Source organism: Pyxicephalus adspersus, chromosome 5, assembly GCF_032062135.1.
Source record: "Pyxicephalus adspersus chromosome 5, UCB_Pads_2.0, whole genome shotgun sequence".
In the NCBI taxonomy this organism is placed as follows: Eukaryota; Metazoa; Chordata; class Amphibia; order Anura; family Pyxicephalidae; genus Pyxicephalus; species Pyxicephalus adspersus.
Genome location: NC_092862.1, coordinates 86685933 through 86708961, shown reverse-complemented (window position 1 = coordinate 86708961; position 23029 = coordinate 86685933). Strand labels below are relative to the sequence as shown.

Sequence of the window (23029 nt, the reverse complement as noted above, 5' to 3'; positions counted from 1 at the left end):
TGTCACTTCTTGAAATGATTGTGTGTCATTTAGGCACAAGACCAGTGAATGTTGGAAGTGACCAAAATTGATATGAATATGACTTGTATATAAGGATGATTGTGCGTCCTTGAAAGCAAGCTATAAACCTTCTTATCCGTGGAAACAGATGCAGTCCCTAAAACAGGAGTAGCCAAACTTTTATGTCCACTAGGCCATTTCAGGGGTGAGGGGGAGTACACTAGGCTGGACTCTGAGTCCCGCCCTAATGGCTCCGCCCACCACCAAGGAACGCCCCCTGAGGTGAAATCCCTCTCCTCCGTATGCATTGCCTTCAGGGAGCTTCCCTATTTACCACAATCTTCCATGAGAGGATCATTAACACCTTGCCCAGTTTGACCACCTGGTGGTAGTTCCTGCCCAAACCAGTTTATTATTGCTTCAGTCTTCCTGGAGGGGGCAGGGGTCTGTGATAACAATCCCAAGCCTAGGACAAGGACAGTTTGCAGGACCTCTTGATCAAGAGTTCGCCAAAGCTGAATCAACAGTGTGATTTGCCCTGGACTTGCAGAGGGGTGTGATTCAAGGAGTGAAAACCCTGGTGTGAATGGTTGTGTGAGAGAACCACCATGTGCTAGAGATAGAGCTAGACCTCTTTCTGCTCCCTTTCCTATATACCCCTTTACCCTTTTGTTGTGTAAATCATATGTATAAAATATCTTAAGCTGTAAATAAACCTTTCCCTTTTGTAAGATCTATTGGTCCTTTATTGAAAACAAGGCACCCCAAACGGAGCACATTCCGCAGTGTGTAACATGTAAAACACATTATACTTATCCATGCCCATCCCCCCAACTATCCTCAATCTATCCTCCACCGGTTACAGACCCGTCTGACCTTTCTGCAACCTTAAACATATAAGTGGACGAAGAAAAGAAAGAGGTTTGAGGCTCAAATATTTATTTGCAAAGAGTGAATTGTATTGATAGAATATTTTATACATACACCATCTAATACACAAAAACAAATAATGTTTTTTCCTTCCTGTCCTGTTGGGTTTTCACAAGACAAGATATAAGTACATAATATACACAGTACATTGCATTAAAGATAATAAATGTAACCGTATACCCATTCATATGACCGTGCTGTGGCGCACAATAATCCGACGTGTTTCGCCACGTTTGGCTTTCTCAGGGATATAAATTAATGCATGCTTACCGGTCTACATATACAGAAATGCAACGTCAGGGATATAGGAGAAAATATGGTGTACGTCATACAGTGTGTTCATAGAAAATACATCAACACAACATAATCAAATTCAAATCTTTGTAACTGGGGTTTCCAGGATAGTGGCAATATAGTAATAATAACAGAGGTCTAGCAGTGAGTAAGATACCAATGCTGTATATGTTTATATTCAATATTCTATTTCATATGAATATACGTAATCAAAGAAATATTTAATAAAGTTTGTATAGCTGTATGCTAATGGATACATATGTATTTTACTTACGTACCCGTAGTTAAGAATGAATCCCATAAGGGGGTGCTGTATGTAAGGGATCCTTGGTGGTGATATTGCTGCATGTAAATCATAAGATGTGGTTACATACACTGCTATAATAAAGATTAATGATTTATGTAATAGAAGTAAAGGTGGGTATATATATACATAACAAAAGTTGGGTATATCTGTTTGATTCTTTTCAAAAGGTGTTAGTGTGCCTATTTTTTTTCATTTTTTTTTTCAAACGGTGTTTATTAAATTTTTTGCATATACATATACAGAAAAATAAACAAAACAAAGTGTGAGGGAGTGGGATAACCAAATGGAACAAGGATCAAAATACAAAACACAAAACACAAAAAGGAAACACTCAGTAGTCCAGTATTATTTGGCAGCAGTACTTGAATAATTGAATGACCACATAATCATCCAGATATATTTGTTAAATACCATGTGGAGTATCTGAACAACTCAAGTATGGATGTACGGTCCGAATCAGTAAAAGCGTAAACTAAGAACTTGTACCATTTCGTCCAGAACCGAGTAATAGAATCATCGCCTTGTAATTTTGCGTCTAGCATTTCCTTGTGGAATAAAGATTTTAGAGAGGAAATAACTTGTTCTAATCCAGGAGGTTGTGTTTGTATGCGTGATTGTGCGTCTGGCTGTTAAAAGACAAATATTCGTCCAAGAGCGCATAGAGCGGGGCATAATATCCACCTCCATGCCCTCCCAGGAGCCAAACACCAACAAAACAGGATTAGATGGTATAATGTGCCCTGTTACAGAATGTATAAATTTGAGAATCTGAGACCAAAACAAAGTAATTTCGGGGCAAAACCACAACCGGTGACAGAGAGGCATTCAAACAATTACATTTAGGGCATTGAAAATGCCAAGACCGTGGTTGCGAAACTGAAGTGGAGGGTCGGAAAACTTTATAAGCCCTGTGGAGTAGCATGAACTGTGATTCCCTCCAAATTTCGTTAACTATACTCTGTCTCACCGTTTGATAACCTTGTATTATACAGTTTACCAAGTCGGGATCTTGGAAATCCCTTTGCCACCTTTTAACATTCGAGGATGATAGAGGTTTGGTAAAAATAGGTCGAAGGCTGGCATAAATATTTGATATATTGGGTGGGGATAGTTTCAGAAGTTTATCAAAACTATTTAGTCTAAATGTTTCTGCAAAGTTAAGAACCAGAGATTGGAGGAAGGACAAAGCTTGACAATAGTACAGTGGGTGAAGGGCCCATTTAGGAATACCGTAAGTCTCCCGTATACTAGCCAGGGAGAGTTTTGTTGAATCCTCCAAATTGAAGAGTCCCCCAAAACCCTGCAGACCCTTTTGTTTCCATACCTTAAACGCTGCTTGTTCCTGTGCCTGAGGGAACATGGGGTTATCACAGATTGGTAAGGACCGGGATACACGTACTGGCAGTTTAAACCGTTGTCTAAGTACCTTCCAGGTGACTACCGTGTCTCTAATGAGAATATTATGTCGTAATAAGATAGGAAGGGAAGAAAAAAAACAATGCAGCAGTGCACAGAGGTTCCAGGGAGAAGACATTGCACTTTCCAATTGTACATTGGAATAATAGGACGTAGTGCCCAACCAGTCAATAACATGTCTGGCCAGCGTGGCTATATTATAGAGTCTAACATTCGGGAAACCCACTCCTCCCTCTGTTTTTGACAAATATAATTTCGCCAGAGAGATTCTCGGGCGCTTACCCGACCATAAGAATGCTACGAATGCCTTATTAAGAGCATTAATATCGGTGTGTGTCAATAATAGAGGCAGAGTTTGCATTGGGTAAAGTAGTTTTGAAAATGACATCATCTTAATGAGGTGGCACCGGCCCAAGAAAGATAAGGGCAGATGCTCCCACATCTTTAATTCTTTCTGTATTTTTGCAAACAGCGGTGGATAATTTAGGGCATAAAGAGATGAAGGCACACGGCCTATATGTTTGCCTAAATAGGTGATGGATTGTGTTGCCACCTTAAAAGGCAAATTTGTCCGCCATTCATTTGCTATAGTTACGTTCTGTGTCAGAGATAAAATTTCACTTTTATCAAAATTTATCTTTAGCCCTGCAAATCTCTCAAAAGTCTGGAATGTCATTTGAATAATATTACAGTCAAGGCGAGGTTTGGATGTGAAGAACAGAATATCGTCTGCAAAAAAGGCAGTGCGTAGTTCATTTGTATGAACTGGGATTCCGTGTAACAAAGGGGTGGAATCCAAGTACCTAACTAGTGGTTCCAATGCTAGGTTAAACAACAGAGGAGATAATGGACACCCCTGTCTAGTCCCTCTGTGAAGGTCAATGGGGTTTGACAAAAATCCCGGAGTGTGGATGCGTGCAATAGGAGAAGTGTACATAGCGTCAAGTAAATTGAAAAAGGAACCTCTAATGCCCACCTGTTTCAGAACCATAAATAACCATGGTATATTTACCGTGTCAAAAGCCTTATGGGCGTCTATGGCAACAATGGCCAAGTCCAGAGCGGGTTGTCTCTTGGCGACCTCCAGTGCAACCAGCACTTTTCTAATATTAGTCACTGCTGCCCTGCCCTGTATAAAGCCCACCTGAGAGGGAGAGATCAGAGACGGCATTAATCTGGCCAACCTATTTGCCATGATCTTTGACAGAATTTTAGCATCAATATTTATTAAGGAAATCGGGCGATAGGAGTCCGGGTCACACGGGTTTTTATCTTTCTTTAGAAGCAGTTTTATATAAGCTTCGCGGCCCGAGCCAAAGTATATACCTAGTTCCCAGAGTTTTGAGTAAAGTGCAGAAAGATCGTCCACAACCTCCTCACGGAGCATTTTAAAAAATTCTGTGGTAAACCCATCTGGGCCTGGAGCCTTTCCATTCTTCAGGGAGGCAATGGCGGCTAATATCTGTTCTGTGGTGATGGGGGCGTTAAGAGCTTCAATATCACTTGAGTGTAACTTAGGCAGGGGAACTCCGGACAAGAAAGTCTGTCCGGCCTGCAAATCTGCCGGCGGGGATGAGTAGAGTTTTTGACAGTAGTGAGCCAGGTGATGGTTCACCTCTTTAGGAGAGGCAACCACACCTCCTTCCGCTGTATTTAATTTGGGGATAAAAGTCGGTTTGTAACCTGTGCGTACCAGGTTTGCAAGCATTTTACCTGACTTATTGCCATATTTATGATAGTCTCGGGATTTGTATTTGAATTTCAACTGTTCATACTGGAAAAGCCAGGAATCAAATTTACGTTTAGATGTGTACCACTGTTCCTTAGTGATTTGGGTAGGATTCTCTGTCAGAGCCTTTTGTGCTAATCTAAGTTCCTGTTGTGCCTGTAAAAAATGGGACATCGTGGATTTTTTCCTTTTCGCCATGTAAGATATTATTCTACCTCTCAAGTAAGCCTTACCTGCTTCCCAAAAAAGTATAGGGTCGTCCCTATGAGCAGCATTGTGTTGAACATACTCCAGCCACGCCGAGCGTAACCACCCTGGAATTCTGGATCTTTGGCCATATAGGATGGGAACCTCCATGGCACATAGTCTCCTTTGGGGTATTGATCACGAATCACAAGGGAAATAGCGGAATGATCCGAGATCACCATAGGATGAATCTCGGGAGACTCGGCCCTGTATAGAATAGCATCAGTACAAAACAAATAATCCAAGCGGGCTTGAGATACATGTGCCTGGGAAACAAAGGTATATTGCTTTTCTAAGGGGTGAAATTGTATCCAGACATCATTTAGGGACATAGCTGAAACAAAATCGGATAGTTGAGAACGCCACATAAGCCTCTCAGCATCCTCCGTGCGACCAGAGCACCTATCCTCCGATACCATCATAACTGAATTAAAGTGTGCCTATTTTTATAGGGGTACTTTGCGGTGGTTTGGGTAAGTGAAGTGTGACCTTATCCTCCTTGAAGCAGAGGGGGATATGGGTAATAAGTATATTGGTTAAGCAAATATATGTTAAGTAAAGACTACTGAAAATAATGGGTTTACCTTAAAAATATCAGTTTGCAAGGTAAATCCTAGAAATTTGGGTATGTACAATGGGATAGTATAAACCTACAAGAAAGCATACTTATGGTTGTAAGTAAAAAAATAACTGGGGTGATTCATTAGCTTACTGTGTATATTCCAGAGTGTTAGAGAGGTTTTACCTTACATATAGAGGTTTTTGGATTAAGGTGCGATGGGATGAAATCAACCTATAGATAAAGCATAGTAGTGAATGTAAGTACAGAGTACCTGAGATAATTAATTGGCTTCTTGCAAAAGTATTTAAAAGAGATTTTACCTTGCACATCAAAGGTCAATTTGTAGAGATAAGCAGCTATTACGTGAATGGATGGAGTATCCTTTGTATTGTCGTCATGTGGGTTTAGAGATTAGAGAGTTAGAGACCCTATCCCTCCAACATTCCCATAAATCTTTCCCCCTTCAGCCCCCCTGCAATTTAGGTGCAACCTATCTCTTGCACATAGGTTGTAGCCCAATGAAAAGCCTTTCCAAACCCTTTGCTTTTACACCAGGACTTAAACCATCTTTTTAGTTGTCTAAGCTCCCGCTATCTTTTCGTTGTTGCGCATGGCAAAGGCAATATTCCAAATAATATAACCTTGGAGGTCCTTTCCTTAAACTTAAAACCTGGTTCTCTAAACTGATTTTTAAGGATCCTCCATCTTCTTTGGAACAAGACAGCTGGGTCATGCCCAGCCCCTCCCAGTAATTTGTCTACTCGGTCCACCATATACAGTACCCTGGCACCAGGAAGACAGCAAACCATTTGGTTAAAGGAATCTGGGCGAAAAACAATTCTATCAGTCCTCCTGATCATAAAATCCCCTATGACAACCGTTTGTCTACACCTTCCAGCATTTTCTTCCCCACCCTTACTAGATGGGCTGCTCACCTGGCTGTTAGGGGTAGCAGTAACTTCTAGGGCTGCCACCACTGGGTTTGCTACCAGCACATCTTCACATAAGGCTTTGCATTACTTACAGTTTGCAGATTCTTTAAAGATTCAACTCATTTAGTTCACAACTCCTGTATTTTTTAACTCCACTTATTCAGAGCCACTTGTTTCACAAGTCACAAGCAACCTGATGGTGCAAGTTTTATGGTTATCATTGTTATTATTCCTTCCCCAAATGGTAAATCAATTTCCTGGAAAAAGTCAGGCAGTGACTCCCTAAGCAATGAAACAAGGATTAAAGATAACCCTAGCATGTGTACCTTGTTATACATTTAACAATTCATCGTTAGGAGATTCTATGTTTTTATTTTAAAAACTTAAATGATGGGAGGGATTTCTAAAGTGAAGAAAATATAATATATTGCCTAGCCTGATGAGTAAAGATATACTCAGGGAAGGATAGAGACAGATCTGTTGTCTGTTTCTATCCTTCTCTGAATAATCAAAATATAAATCAAAATTATTATATTTTATAAGCAATACAGACAGACTACTCAAACCTTTTCACATCCAAAATCATCTGCTCATTTCAACTACAAAGTGTATGTCTTTTAGCCTAAAGAGATCAAGGAAATTAATAAATATTTACATTCCTGCAAACTTTGCTATTTTTACATTTATTTTTTTTAACTAAATTGGTACCTAAATGGTAAGAATTTAGCTTGGACGAAATGTGCCCCATCATACGCAAACCCATACCTAGGTGAGTGGGAAAGAGAACTATTTTTAGACCCTAATTTTGCCATTTTTGCAACCCAGATATACTTATGGCGTTGATACATTGATGATATTCAAAACATGTTTAGGTCCATTCAGAAAAACAGATTCAACCCTAAAATTCACTATGTATTCACATAAAAACAAAGTACCCTTCCTAGATGTATATGTGATGATTATGGAAGATCATAAAATCACAACTACTCTCTTTAGAAAAGAAACAGCGGGCAATACAATCTTACATGCCCTAAGCTCACATCCAAAACCCCTTTTAAGAAGTAGTCCATTCAGTCAGATGCTAAGATTAAGAAGGAATTGTACATCAGAAATAAATTTCAAGGTTGTTACAGAAAGGCTACAGAAAAAAACTTTTGAAAAAAATCTTACTACAAAGCTAGTCGGCTGAAAAGAGAACTTAATTTGTGGAAAAACAAAAAACCCTAAAAAATCCATGGAAGAAGGTAAAGTTCATTTAATCATTAGGTACAATCAAGAACATACCAATATAAAAAAAGATTCTATCAAAACACTGGAACATCCTTCTGGGTAACCCCAATATTAGGACACACATAGGAAACAAACCAGAAGTGACATATAAAAAAATCAAAATCTATAAAAAATCTGTTAGTACATAGCCATTATGAACCCTATGTTGCAATAATGGACAAAAACGAGTAACGAAACATGTAAACTGTGACTCTAAAGGGATTATATATCTCATTACATGTAGATGTGTTAGATTCTATATAAGGAAAACTAAAAGGAAGTTTAAACAACGAATTTATGAACGTATATATGCAATCACTAATGTAGCCTTCTGTGTGGATAACTTGGTATGTAATTCAATTTGTTGTAAAAACAGCTATTCTGTGTGTTTTCACTGTACATAAACTAAGAAATTATTTGTAATGTATGTTCTCAAAAAAGATCAGATGTGTATTGATATTTGTAGTATCTGCTTTGGACACAGCCCCACCGCCCCTCCATATCCCTTCTGTTTCCACAGGCAACACAGTGGTTAATGGCATACTATGAGATGAAATGGGTCAGTGCACACAGAGCGGATGGGAGTGACAATGTCACCCCATCTTGCTGTATTCCCACGTGCCCATTCTTTTGGACGGGTGCGCTGTGCTCTTTTCTGTGCATCATCCAGATGCACGGAGTTGTGGCACCGAGCCGGTGGACCTGCTCGGGATTCCCCATCTCTTCTCATCCCCCTCCCCTTTCCCCTGGCTTTCACGTCATGATGGGCGGAATCCTATGGGATTGTCCTCCTATCAGATGTGTCATACGCACGCCGCCCATGCTGCCCGACGTGCACATGGTAGAGGGACTTCCGGAACGCCGACCCATGAATCCATATATGGGCGGCTCAGGAAGCTCTCTTACTATTCGGCTTTCTGCTTTTGAATGTGGCAGCGGCTCACACTGTTTCCAGTTCAGAGACATATACAGGGGTACATGAAAGATCCAAACAAAGGCAAAACATACTTGGGCATTGATTTAACAAACCTTTATTGTTATGTTCTATTCATTATAGGTTCAATAGGGGATTCCTATTTAGGGATATATCCCATACCTGTTTATTTCTTCAGTGGAGATATCATGCATATTTAGAAGGATAAGAGATTATCTAAATCATTTGTAATATTCAATATATATTAGTATTTTATTTTCATAATCCAAAAGATACACCCTATTATTATGATACTTATTCCTTTCAGATTTCAATTAGGAGAACCTGCAACAAATCCCTGTATATTAGGAGGAAACAGTCTTATATGCAGGCTGAAGAAAGATAGATCATTTAATTTTACTTAATAAAAGGACAAATGTATGCAAGTAAGGACACTGTAAGTCAGTTTATTATTACTATTATTTATTATATCAGATTTATTCAGTCATGGTTGCTCTAAGCAGATATACACATCCTTATAAAGTATATTGAAACATAATAAAATGTACAAACTAATTAAGTTACCACTGAAGGAACAGGACTATCTGAATTGGATACACATATAAGGATATCTGTTTTGATTCCTGAGATACTATATAACATCAAACCTCAGGATTATATGTGACAATAATTATTTTGATAACAGATTCCATTAAAAGTAATTTAGGCATCAATTAAAATAAGAAATAAAACACCTAAATATCTATATACCATTGGAACAGATATCCATTTAACATTTAGGTGCCTTCAATAAACAGCTTTGAACATCAATATATGTAGCATCACCCCTGAGGAAGCCTAGATTGGGCGAAATGCGTCAGGTTAACAAAGCTGCATCAGAAATACGTATATGTTATATGTTCTATGCAATTTAAAATAGTTTGTCTCTGTCTAGCATAGGAGGTAAATGACCTCTAGATAGGAGGAAATACTTCTCTAAATTTTACTGTGGATATTTACAAAAAGATTTGGGTAATTAACCTCCAAGGGTGAGGAAGTACCTGATAAATCTGTACTATTGACATTGTTTGTTGTTTCACATTTATGAGAATGTATTATTGATTTCTGCTGAATACACTAAAAAAAATGTTGCCAAAGAAAACCCTGTCTTTGAACTAAATTTATTCTAATACCACAAATTTCCAGGGTTGGCAAAAAAATGTAATTTTCCTGTCAGGAATTAATCTACAAATTCCCAATCTCTTGTTCAACACTTGTCCCCAATAAAAAAAATCTTGCAAATTTCAAACACTAAGACGTTAGCTTGTTATTAGGTTATAAAAAGCCAGACAACTGTTGCAAGCAATGCTTGAAATTCAAATTCAGCAGGAGGAACTTTGAACATTATTATATATTTTCTTAAATGTAAATAGGTTTATTTACCATGCAATTGCTTAAACAGGTATATAGATATAAGGTGTGTATAGTTTAAACACACATTACTTCCCAATTATTGCTCTTTCAGTTCTCTTGAATTTTTTTAAATCCAATAGCAGTTCCCAGTATTTTAAATACACCCACATCAATCTACCATTTTCATGCTTATTGATGTTCAACAATACAGCACAGTGGGTGTCATGTTTAAAAATATCTTCCAAGCCTTCTGACATTCCTAATTCTACTGCAACCGGATTGGTTGCAGCTTTAACAAGCAGTTTTTTTTCTATTTCTATTCTTTTTTTTCTTGGTGCTACAAAGCTGCAGTAAATGTCCTGCCTCTCTTTGAGGGCTTCTTCAAATTCAATAAGTAAACATCTTGCTTTTGTTTGCCATTCTTCCTCTTTTTTAAGGTAGCTTGCATACAATGATCCTGATGCTCCATTCCTTTGGGCTGCTTTTATTTCTTGCTTTAACTTGTCTTGCTCATATTCCAAGAGCTTTCTCTCTTCAACTAATTTCTGACTTTGAGAGATAAGAGCTTTACGGTAACTTTGTGTCCGGTTCTTTTCTTTTTCAAGCTCAACTTGCAAATGAGCCACTGTATGTCGGTTTTCAACAACTAAGTCTTGATATTTCATTTCCAGATCTTTATGGATATTGTCCACTTTCCTCTGATACTCTAGTTTTGCTTCTCTAATTTGTTTTTCTGATTCTTTTGACCAGATCCATCCTGCAGAGCAGAAGAATTTTAGAGACATATTACGTTGAAGGAAAGATCATATGCTGCAGTTACCAGTTGTGCAATATTTTTGCTACACGCATATATACACACACAAAAACAGTTATCTTTTCTTATATATATTCTTTAAACAAAAGGACAATGATAAATGGAGAATCAACAATCTTTCACAAAGCAACCATACAGACCTAGGTGAATCAGATGTTCCCTGGATCAACAGTCTCTGGTGTCATTACTTTAAAGGTGCGTACACACTTCCAATTTTTATCGTTCCAATCGAACGACGAACGATCGATTGGGCAAAAAATCGTTCGTAAAAAAGTAACCAACGACGCCGACGAACGAGGAAAGTCGCTGGAAACGAACGACCGGACCGACGGATCGGATTGGACGACGATCGTTGACCATCGTTCGTGTGTACGGTCGTTCGTTGATCGTCCATGTTCAGAGCATGCGTGATGAACGAACGTCCGTCACTTTCCTGTCGTGCACATAGTTCCTCTATCGCTCAAACGATCGTATCTATTGTGTGTACAATATCTACGAACGAGCGTGTCATTAACTCTATGTGCAGGATCGGTGCTATACGATCGTTCATATATATCGTGCATGAACGTTCGTCGTTCGTTTTCCAACGATAATAATTGGAAGTGTGTATGTAGCTTTAGACTATTATCCAGTTATATTCTGTGCTTCTAGAAAAGAATTTTGCTTTATCTTAAAGCAATTTATCGAATCTGCAAAAACTACTTCCAGAGGGAGCCTATTCCACATTTTTTTTTTTTTTTTTTACAGACCTTACTGTGAAGAACCCCTTATGTGGAGATTAAACTTCTTTTCCTTAAGACGCAAAGAGTGCTCTCTTTGCGTACTTATATAGGGGGAATTTATGCCCCTTAACCTTTTAACTGCAATTTTAGTTAGTGGCTTGCAAGTGCTCCAGGATGATTTATTTTAGCAAATTTTGTTATTTCTTATTTGTGACATTTCCCTGCTACTAATTATTCCACCATCACCTGTTAGTGTATTATAACAAAGTTGGAAAAGCATCTTTTAGAATTTCATCAATGTGTGGAAATTTTTAAAACAGGGCTGTACACACAGAGCCAAATTTTTTTTGGCACACATATATCTAGACTCTCAAACATTAGACCTCAGAGATGAGGAGAAGTAGAAGGTAGTAGGAAGAAGGGTAGGCAGTGTAGCAAGTTGTTGATTTTTATAACTTATTTGATTGGCCTGAAACAATGTATCTAGGGAGAATACTGCTTACAAGGCCACTTCTGTAATGTGTATTTATGTCCACTTGTCAATAGTGGGCAGTATAAGACTATAGTTTCCATACCGAGTATGACTCGGGGTGGGAAAATAAAGCAAAAAGCGGTAACCCCGAGTCACACTCGGGGTAACTTTGGGGGTCCCCCTTACCTTAGCCCCGCGCTCCAGCAGCGATCGCACGATCCTACTGTGATGGCGGGGCGCTTCTCCATCGGAGGCGTGGCTGGGCGGGAAATTTAAAAGCAGATTACCGAGTAATCTGCTTTTATACCGCCCGGGTCCCCAGCACCCTGCTGCACGCATCTGCAGTTAGATGCGATGCACCATCCAGGATTTCTGCATGGTGCATCGCATCTAACTGCAGATGCGATCACCAATAGTAAAATGCAGGGGGTTATACCAGCAGAGATTTCCCGCTGGCAGCACCCCCTGGATCTACTGCAGCTGCTCTCCTGCTCGCATCACTCGGAGATCAGCCTCCGGGAGATGCGAGCAGGAGAGTGAGCAGGGTGGGGACATCCCCACCGCAGGGAAATGTCACCCGGCAACTATTACTATGTAATCTGCTTTTAAATTTTTTTTACAGTGAAATACACATCAAAACATAAAAGTACAAATACATATTGTAGTGCACCAAGCATCATTGCCCAGTGCCGATTTACATTTTGCCCACTATTATGCCTGACCTTGATCTGACCTTTTGATCACTTATAAATCACTTCTTGAATGTATCATTTTATCACTTTGTCTTTGACCTTGATTGTTCCTGACTGTTTGCTGCAGACCGCATGACATCCAAACGACATCTTGCCAGCGCAAGCGCTGTTTTGGAGGACTTTGAAAGCAGTGATAGCGATTTGGAGTCCTTTGTGGAATCAAGCGATAGTGATTCACCAGGAAATTTGTCATCGGACAGCGAAAGTGAACTGAGCGACGATTCTGAACCTGTGCACACATGGTGTCCTATTGACCTTGATTCGGACCAGGCAGCACCGCCAAGATTTCCATTCACCGGCACACCTGGGATGAAAATTGAGGCTGAATGCGACGACCCCCTGGCATACCTGAAGTTGTTTTTTACCGATGAAGTTATCAAAAAAATTGTTGCAGAGACAAACAGGTAAACTGCTCTTGTGTTTGCTAACTTTTTGAAATTTTTTGCTAATTTTTTTCTTGCCAACATGTGTGCTGCTCTGTGTTTGCTAACTTTTTAAAATTTTTTGCTAATTTGTTTTTTTGCTAACATGTGTGCTGCTCTGTGCTAACTTTTTAAATGTTGTTATGCCAACATGTATGCTGCTCTGTGTTTGCTAACTTTTTAAAATGTTTTGCCAATTTTTTTTTTTTTTTTTATGCAAACGTATATGCTGCTTTGTGTTTGCTAACATATTACTTGCCACCTTCACACTATAAAAACATATCCTAAAATACTTTTTTTATTTTATGCAGGTACGCTGGACAACAACAAGGTGCTCCACACCTGAGGTTTGCAAGAAGCGGAAAGTGGGAACCTGTGACCAAGGATGACATTTGGCTGTTTTTGGGCTTGGTGATCCTGCAGGGACTTGTGGGCAAACCCATGCAGAAGTGGTACTGGTCCAAGAACAAAATGGTTGCCACTCCATTCTTTGGCACAGTCATGCCAGAATACCGCTTTTCCCTCATCATGAAGTACCTGCACTTCGCAAACAATGAAGAATTTGATGAGACTACCCATCCTGCACCAAAACTCAAGAAAATTTGGGAAGTATCTCAGATTATTCTACAAAATTTCCAGCAAACCTATGTGCCAGAAAGAGATGTCAGCATTGACGAAAGTCTAATGGCCTACAAGGGGAGGCTCAGCTGGGTGCAGTACATTGCTTCAAAGAGGGCACGATTTGGCGTGAAGACCTATATGCTGTGCGAATCATCTGGCTACATCTGGAATATGGTACTATACACTGGAAAAGGGACACAATTCAACCCCAGATACAGCCATTTTGGATTGGCCACATCTTCAGTCCTATCCCTCATTGAGCCATTGCTAGGTCAGGGCTATTGTGTCATAACTGACAATTTCTACACCTCTCCTGAGCTTTAAGAGTTCCTTCTGCAACACAGAACAGATGGGTATGGAACCGTTAGGGCTAACTGGAGCAACCTGCCAGCACTGTTACAAAAGGGAAGCTGAAGACAGGAGAAATTGTTGCCTGGCAGAAAGGCAAGATGATGGCCCTGAGATGGCGTGACAAGAAAGATGTGTGCCTGATGAGTACTGTACATGATGCCTCCACCGTTCTGGTACACATAAAACTTGGGAAAGAAGTGATGAAGCCACAGGTGGTGATTGACTACAACAACACCATGGGAGGTGTCAACAGAGCTGACCAAGCCATGACATTCTACCTAGCGATGAGGAAACAGCAAAGGAAGTATTACAAGAAGATTTTCAGGCATCTAGTTGAGCAGTGCCTATGGAATGCCTACGTTCTGTACAAAAATAAAAATCAGAGGCCTGTGAATCATTCAGACTTCATTTTGCAAGTTTCTGAATCCATAGTCAAGAACCATCAAACACCATCAGTGGCTATGAATAGACCTGGACGTCGTGCTTCCACCATTTGTCAACCCAGAACGCCTGACCGGTCATCACTTCACTGAATACATCCCACCAACCCAGAAAAAGGCAGCACCTACAAGGATGTGCGTGGTTTGCTGCTCAAAGACTGATGATAGAGGAAGGAAGAAACGCAAGGAAACCAGGTTCTACTGTCCTGACTGTGATGTTGGGCTTTGTGCAGCACCCCTGCTTCAAAATCTACCACACCCAGGATTGTCTACTAAAAATGTAAATATTTTTTTTCCCTAAAAACTGCATTTAATTTATCTTATTATTTATCAATAATATTGCACCCTTGTTTGGAAAATTTCAGTTAGAGGTTTTTGATAAAATTTTTTTTTTTTTTTTTATAAATTACACTGTTGTGGTCTATTTCATTATTTTTTATAATAATGATTTATAGTTGTGTATTATGTCATTTATAATTATAATATAAATAAATAAATATAATTATTATACCCGCGAGTTAATCCTAAGAATTACAGGCCCACAATATAAACAAAAATTCTATGCAAAAAAAATAGGATCACTTTTTGCATCAAAAAACTGACAGAATTAGAATTTTAACTTTGTGTGGTGGAGGGAGAATGATTTTTTCTTTGTCAACCAAGGTAATGATGTTCACTGCACCTTTTTTCATGTTTTCCCTTGGAGGCCATGTCACGCAGATGAAACATGAGTACTTTGTGTATCCACTTTGCTGTCCAAGTAGGAAGTTCACCATTTTTACATCAACACATATGGGCCATTGGTTTTCATGAAAGCAAAGCTTTTGTAAGACCATTTGGATATTTTTATATTCTTCTTTAACCCCCCTAGCGTTTTAATTCTGTCCAGATTTCCGTGCAAAAAGTGGTACAATTTTTTGCATGGAAATTTATTTTACATTGTAGACCTATATTTCTTGGGCAAAATTCACAGAAATATGTCCAATACCTAATACATTTAAAAAAAAAAAAAAAATGGTACTCTCATATGGGCTAGTAGTCCAGGGATGTTACAACAGTACACAAAGTCCCCATCTTCACTGAAATATGGTAGGAGTGTCACCTCTCTTTTCCTATAAACCGGTATTTTAATTTCTGGTCTCAGTTTTTAGCCTGGATGCTAAAAGTTCAGATGTTTGTTTTGACAGACTTAGGTCACATAATAAATCATTGAGCTTTTCTTGGGAGAACTGCTGGTTTGATGAAACACTTCCTTCATATTCACTTCCACTGCTAACTCCTGGATTACACTCCAAACCCTGCTTATTCACCATGTCGGATACAGGAATATCAGGGAGTGTACTGAACACTGGTATGGGAACATCAGTTCCATGCGGCACAGGTTGTCTAGACGATTCCAAATCAGGGTACTCCCACTTTTTCTTGTAAGGATTGAAACTTTTTACATTCCCAGCACAAAAATACCAATCATTATGATGATTTTTGGGCTCCTGCCATACCATGGGTACACCAAATTTCAAACTTTTCAGTTTTCCATTTTTCCACTGACGTAAACACTCTAAGCAAGTTTTGCATACCATATGGCAGGGGTCGGGAACCTTTTTGGCTGAGAGCCATAAACACCACATATTTTAAAATGTAATACTGTGAGAGCCATACAATATGTTTAAAACTAAATACAAGTAAATGTGTGCATTTTATGTAAGACCAACACTTTTAAAGTACAATAAGTCTCTGAATTCTTTTTAATAATGTTGTTATGCTGTTGCTAACCAATGATTAATAAAGTACTTCTCACCATTAATGCGACTTCTGGTGCTGCATGATTTTGCTGATGGCTTTGTAGTCTGGTTTATACGTGGTGAGGTTAAGTTTCATGCAGGCGTTGAGACTTCCATCCGTTAAACGTGATCGTAGGTTGGTCTTAACGTTCTTTAGATGTGAGAGACTGTTCACATGCATACGTAGAGCCAAACATTGTCAGCACAGCAATACTCACACGCTGCAGTGTGTGGTATGTGACGGGAAGCGCGTTCCAAATTTTGACAATCAGCTGGTCCGCAGGTTGAAGTTTTTTCATTTCTCCCCACTTGTGTTTGCTCGCCAACTCTGCTTGCTGTCGTGCAAGCCTTTCCAAATCTTCATTCAGTGACTTGAACTTATTCACCCACATGTCTGAGGCCTTCAGGTCAGCAGCTTGTAGCTCAAAATCTCTGACGGAGACACCAGGGATGTAACTCAGGTCGGCGCTGTCCACTGCACACTCATGTGGATGGTTGATGAACTTAAAAAGACGAGTGTGCTCACGAAATTCTCCAAAGTGCGCTTTGAATGACTGCAGGAGATTTGATGTGAAGCCCGCTAGCTGCTGAAGATCAAGATGTTGAGCAGGGTCACTTGCTGTGCATGCATCTTTAAACTCTCCTAGTTTTTTAAAGTGTAGTAAACGACCTGTTTCAATGTCGGCGATGAAGAGTTCTTGCTTGTTTTCAAATGCAAACACTGCTTGTTGAAGGGATAAGACTGTATTTCCAACGCCTTGCAGTTTCACATTGAGCTGGTTCAGATGTTCAGTCATGTCCACGAGATAATAGAACTTCAGGATGCTCGATGTTTTTCATTTCAAGAAAAGTCCAGATTTCGCGGCTCAGCACCTTCCCTCTTGACAACCAACGCACATTGCTGTGCAGTAGCAGACCAGGATAATAAATCCCAATTTCATCATAAACTGGCGATCATTTAAAGCTCGGGCAACAAAGTTGACCACCTGAATGACCAGCAATATCACCTCACCAAGCTGCTCGACACATCTGAGCACAAAGCACCTCCTGATGTAAGATGCAGTGAAAACTTAGGATTGGTCTCTTTTCATGATCACTAAGAAGCGCAACGAATCCTCTGTTTTTCCCCACCAAGCACGGAGCACCATCAGTACACACCAAAATAAGTTTATCCATCGGTAGATATTGTTCTTTAGCGAGCTCAGTGAAAAACTTGAATAAATCCTCCCCTCTTGTCCCTTTCATAGTCAAAGCAGCAAGACTTTCCTCACCTAGTGTGTCACCGACAGCATACCTTGCAATCATGCTGAACTGGGATAAATGGCTTACGTCTGTTGACTCATCCAAAGCGAGAGAAAAGAATGGTGCTGCATTTATGTCCTTCACTTGTGTTGCCTCAATTTGATTTGCCATCATGATGGTACGACCGTGAACAGTTCTTGCCGACAGAGGCATGTCTTATTCGTTTGATCATCTTGTCTTTATCCGAAAAGTGGTCAAAAAGTTCATTGGCAACATCAAGGATGAAGGTTTTGGCATACGCTCCATCTGTGAATGGCTTTACGTTTCTCACAATTGCTAAAGCACCAGCAAAGCTAGCCGAATTCCAGTCACCTTGTTGGGTCCAAACACAGAGTTGCTGCTGACTAGTTTGCACTCTGCACAATAGATCTTGACATGCTTTTTTCCCGCCGTCCCCCGCAGGATATTTCGATGCAAATGTAGTATGGCATGTGTCGAAGTGCCGCTTTATATTTGACCATTTCATCAATGCAATTTTATCATTGCATATTAGACACACTGCAGAACCTGCTCTCTCCACAAAGGCGAATTCCTCTGTCCATTCCTGCTGAAAAGTACGATACTCCATCTTTTTTTCTTTTAGCCATCTTCTTCAATAAAAGGGTTTCTGCAATTAGCTAGCTGACTGAGGTGAGGAGGATACCACCCCAGGTAGTGGTCCGTGGGGCAGGGCAGAGGTAATGAAGGCAGGGTAGCCAATTGCTGGTGTAGCTGGTGGGATGGACCCTTACAGGCCGTCAGGGCAGGTTAGGCCCAAGCCGGGGCCTCGATTTTCGGCCACTGGTGGAAAGTGGCACCATGCCTGAAATATGCCTCGTACCTCGTTGGGGCCACAAACAGGGCGCCAGCTCAAGATGACGACTCACCCAGCAGAGCAAGGGCAGCAGAAGCAGGATGCAAAGCCATGCGCCGGGATCGGATTCGTGTGGGCCGCCGACGGGAGCCAAGCGGAAGCCGGGGCCTCGATTTGCCGCTGCCTGCGGAGGACGATGCAGCTTCAGGCCCGTTCAGCCGCGGATGCTTCGGGGCAAGGTAGGGTGGGTCCCAAGGGTGCTGGATGCGATGCGGAGGGCTTGGCCTGCACTCGGCAGATAGAAGACGTGTTTCTAAGGCTTAAAGATTTGGCAGTGAGCCAGATGCAGCCATCAAAAGAGCCACAGGTTCCTGACCCCTGCCATATGGGAAGCCCAATACCAAAATATGCAAGATATGCTGGTTTCACAAATTCTGTAATGTTTCTTCTCTGTTTTTGCTGGTAATATTCATCACAAATGTAGCAAAATACATTAGTCATTTAAACAACTTCTTCTTGAAGAATTCATATTTCTGTAAAAAAAAAGAAAATGAATGAATAAAAAGAAGGCAAATGAAAGTTTCATGAAAATAATGCTACATTTATTAAATAAAATGCAAAATATCGGTGTGAATAAAGATTATTAATATGCTGTGTTAACATTTGTTGTTGGTAAAATTGTCTATTCTGATTTCTGTATCACAAGAACTAGAGCCAATTCAATGAAACTGATATTATTTCTGGATTCAGCAGACCTGAAATACACTACATATATAGAAAAATCCTTGGCAAGTGAAAACATTTTTTTTTTGTTGAGCTGTTTAATGGAGGTCAATTATAAGGTTTTCATGAGATGGTACCTGGTCCCAAAAAGCCAATCCCGCTGTCTCTCCTCTTTGTTTTCGAGGATGGGGTCAGACTGGCAGTGTACTCCATGCTTGATGGAGAATGCCCTGTGGTTCAGAGACTTTAGATCCTCATTTTCAACCTAATAAGTTCTGTCAAAATATAGTGTGCTCTCCCCCCCCAATTAGTGAATAAAGCCCGGAAACAGTTACCTAGACTAATTAAATATATCCTGTTAGCTGCTCGGATTACCATTGATTGTTACTAGAAAGCTTACATTATTCCCCTTGAGTTCACCCAAAACAAACTTAACTGGATAATGGTCAATGACAAATTGACTCTTAAAAACAACCTTAACAAATTCTACAACACATGGGACCAGTGGATAGATTATAATCATGTATAATTCAAGCAGGAATTATTTCAGGAAATTTTCAGCAGGAATGATTTATTAACCCCCCTAGCGTTCTAATTCTGTCAGTTTTTTGATGCAAAGAGTGATCCTATTGTTTTTGCATAGAAATTTTTGTTTATATTGTGGGCTTGTAATTCTTAGGATTAACTCCCGGGCATGATAAATATATTTATTTATTATAATCATAAATAATATAATACATAATTATAAATAATAATTTTAAAAATAATGAAATAATAGACAACAATGTAATCTTAAAATAATATGAAATTAAAAATGTATTTTTATTTCATGTTGTGTGGTGTTTTTGCACTGTAAAAACCATTTAAAAGCAGATTACATTGTAATCTGCTTTTAAATTTCCCTCCCAGACACACCCCCCCATACATCACCAGTCACATCACCCGGAAGATGACTCATCCTCCCAGGGTGATGTGAGTGGGGATTTCCCGTCCGTCTCACACAGACGCTGGAACTGCTCTGCATCTCAAGAGAGATGCAAAGCACAATGCAGGACTTCTGCATTGTGCTATACATCTCACTGCAGATGCCAGCAGCAATAGCAAATTGCTATTGCTGCTCGCATCTGCAGTGAGATGTGAAGCACAATGCAGAAGTCCTGCATTGTGCTTGGCATCTCACTGCTGATGCAAGCAGCTGGGACCCGGGTGGTATTTAAAAGCAGATTACTCAGTAATCTGCTTTTAAATTTCCCGCCTGGCCACGCCCCCCGACGGACCGGCGTCCCGGCTTCACAAGAGGACCATCCGATCGCCGCTGGAGCGTGGGGAAAAGGTAAGGGGGGCTCTTAAAGTTACTCCGAGTGTGACTCGGGGTCACCGCTTTTTGCATTTAAAAGCCACTCCGAGTCACACTCAGGATTACCACTAGGGAGGTTAAAGGTCTCCAAGACTTGAGAAGATAGACTATTATGGGAGAATTTGGCTGATCCAGCAAACCAGCAATGGATCTGGTCCAGGATTGAAAACATCCAAATCAACAGCAAATGATTTTTAAGAAATCTATTTGAGGTTTGCTGGATCACCTAGGTGCTCTCACGATAGTTTACCTTTTCCAAACTTTGAGAGCTTTATTAAATCAGACCCCTTGTATAGGCTTTATTCCATTACAAAGTTTGGTGTTATCTGCAAACACAGAAATAGTACTTTTTAATCCCAAACTCATTTAAAAAATAGTTAAACACTAATAGTTCCAACGCAGAACCCTGGGATACACCACTAATAACCTTAGACCATCCAGAGTATGAATCATTAATCACTACTCTCAGATTGAGGTCTTTAAGTCAGTTCTCTATCCATTTCCAGATTAAATTTTATAAAGCTATAGACCCTAACTTACTTATTATTAACTGTCTGTGGGCTACCTGGTCCGTATTATTTAAACTCTCCACGGTTGGAAAGGATAAACTGAGTTTATCTTTTCCCACTGTGTCAATGCAAAAGCATCCCGCAAACCTGGAGTGGATTTCTTTAAAGTCATTTGCTATTTGAATCCTGGACCAGATCCATTCCAGTTTTGGTGGATCACCCAGCTTCACTGACGAAAAACTGTAACCTCTCCAGCCTTGGAGAGCTTTAATAAATCAGGTCAAGCCCACTGTGTCAAATGCTTTTGCAAAGTCCAAGTATACTACAACAAGTATACAACTGCCAGTCCACTGTCTACTTTTTTTTTTATAGGAGTTTTTTTGAAAGAGTTAAATTTGACAGCTTCTGTCTTTCTTAAATCCAGGCCATCATTTGAAATTTTTTTTGCTAGCAAAAACTCATTATCATGATATGATTACCAAATTAATTACAAATTCTCTAGTACCTTTCTAACTATAATAGCTAAACTTGCAGGTCATTAGTTACTTCATTGGTCTTACGCCAATTCATTGATACCATATCACACATTAAAGAATCCCTAAAAAAGAGAAACAATCACTTGTTGTTGTTCAGCTGTTTTGATGACACATGAGGACATTATCTGGTCCTGGTGCTTAAAGTGTTTATTAAATCGGCCTTTTCTTTATCCCCAGTTACCAACTCCGAGTCATCTTGAAAGGGACCTACATGCTCAGGTCTGATCCTTTTGCTCTTAGTATATTTTAAATCATTATTTGGGATTCTCTTTACTTTCTTTTGCAATCTTTGTTTTTAACATTTAATTTACCGTTTACATCTTTTGTTATATTCCTTATAATTTTCAAATGATGATGGTGATCCTTCATTTTTTTAAATATTTTTGAAGTGCCATTTTCTTTTCTTCAAAGCTTTTTTTTTTTTTTTTTTTTTTCACCAGATTTGTGACACATTTACCGTGCCGGGGATCGCACAATGAGCTGATCAATGAATGCAGCCATTTTTTTTTTTTTTTTTTTTTTTTTATATTAGCTTTAATTTTTTTGAGGACACTATTTGCTCCCAGTTCAAATTATTGAGAACTGCCCCCAAACAATGGTGAATTACTTTCTTAAAATGTTGGTGTTTATAGCTTTGTCATTTTTGCTTCCTATTTTTAACTTATATTAATTGAAACCATATTATGGTCACTGCTAACGGGATTTACTTTTACAATAACATTTGTTATAAGCTCTGCATTGTTAAAAAAAAAAAAAAAAAATAGGTTCAGTACAGTATCATTTCTAGTTGGAGTTCCCATAAGCTGCACCATAAAAAATGTTTTGTAATAAATACATATATATTTCTGCCCTTTAGCTGTACCAGAAGTGCCACTGCACCATTCAATGTCAGGGTAATTAAAACTAACTTATGTAGCGGAAAACAAGATTGGATAAATATTCTGCTCCCAACAGCTAGAAGAGAGATTTTGGCGTTCCTTTATCTTCTTTAAGTATAATCTTTTACAAGGAAATGCTTGAAACATGGCTGCGAGACCATATTTTCACCAAACGCATTGTCCAAAAGTTTAATTCTCATATTCAAGGATTCACAAAAAGCAGATTTCTAGACTGATTCTCTTCATGGCATAAACCTAATGTTTCTCCTTAGCATGAATCAACGGGGCATGTTGTATACTACATATTGGTAATTGTTTCCTTACATAGCAATATAATATACTACTGTCCCACCCCCTCATTCCTACCATTTCCCCGATTATACGGCACTGTCTTATATTTTTTGAAATGCCAAAATAGGCAGTGTCTTATATTTTTTGAAATGCCAAAATATGCCCTAGGTCTTATTTGCAGGGGGATGTCTTATTTTTCCATGAAGAAGACTACAGTACACATTTATTGTTGCAAGTCACTCATGTGCCGTTCA

The 23029-nt window shown here is 39.5% G+C and overlaps 1 protein-coding gene across 2 annotated transcripts in view; it reads right to left on the bottom strand.

Moving 5' to 3' along the window:
• Nucleotides 1-9060: 9060 nt before the first annotated feature.
• CCDC127 (coiled-coil domain containing 127) overlaps nt 9061-23029 on the bottom strand; it is a 38101-nt gene continuing 24132 nt past the window's right edge. Inside the window, exon 3 of one of the 2 annotated variants that reach the window (XM_072412015.1) lies at nt 9061-10768. In XM_072412015.1, the coding sequence (XP_072268116.1) occupies nt 10098-10768 (671 nt within the window). In that variant the 3' untranslated portion in view covers nt 9061-10097. Of the gene's footprint in view, nt 10769-11739; nt 19015-23029 lie in introns of those variants that run through there. The other variant, XM_072412016.1, reaches the window with a different exon arrangement.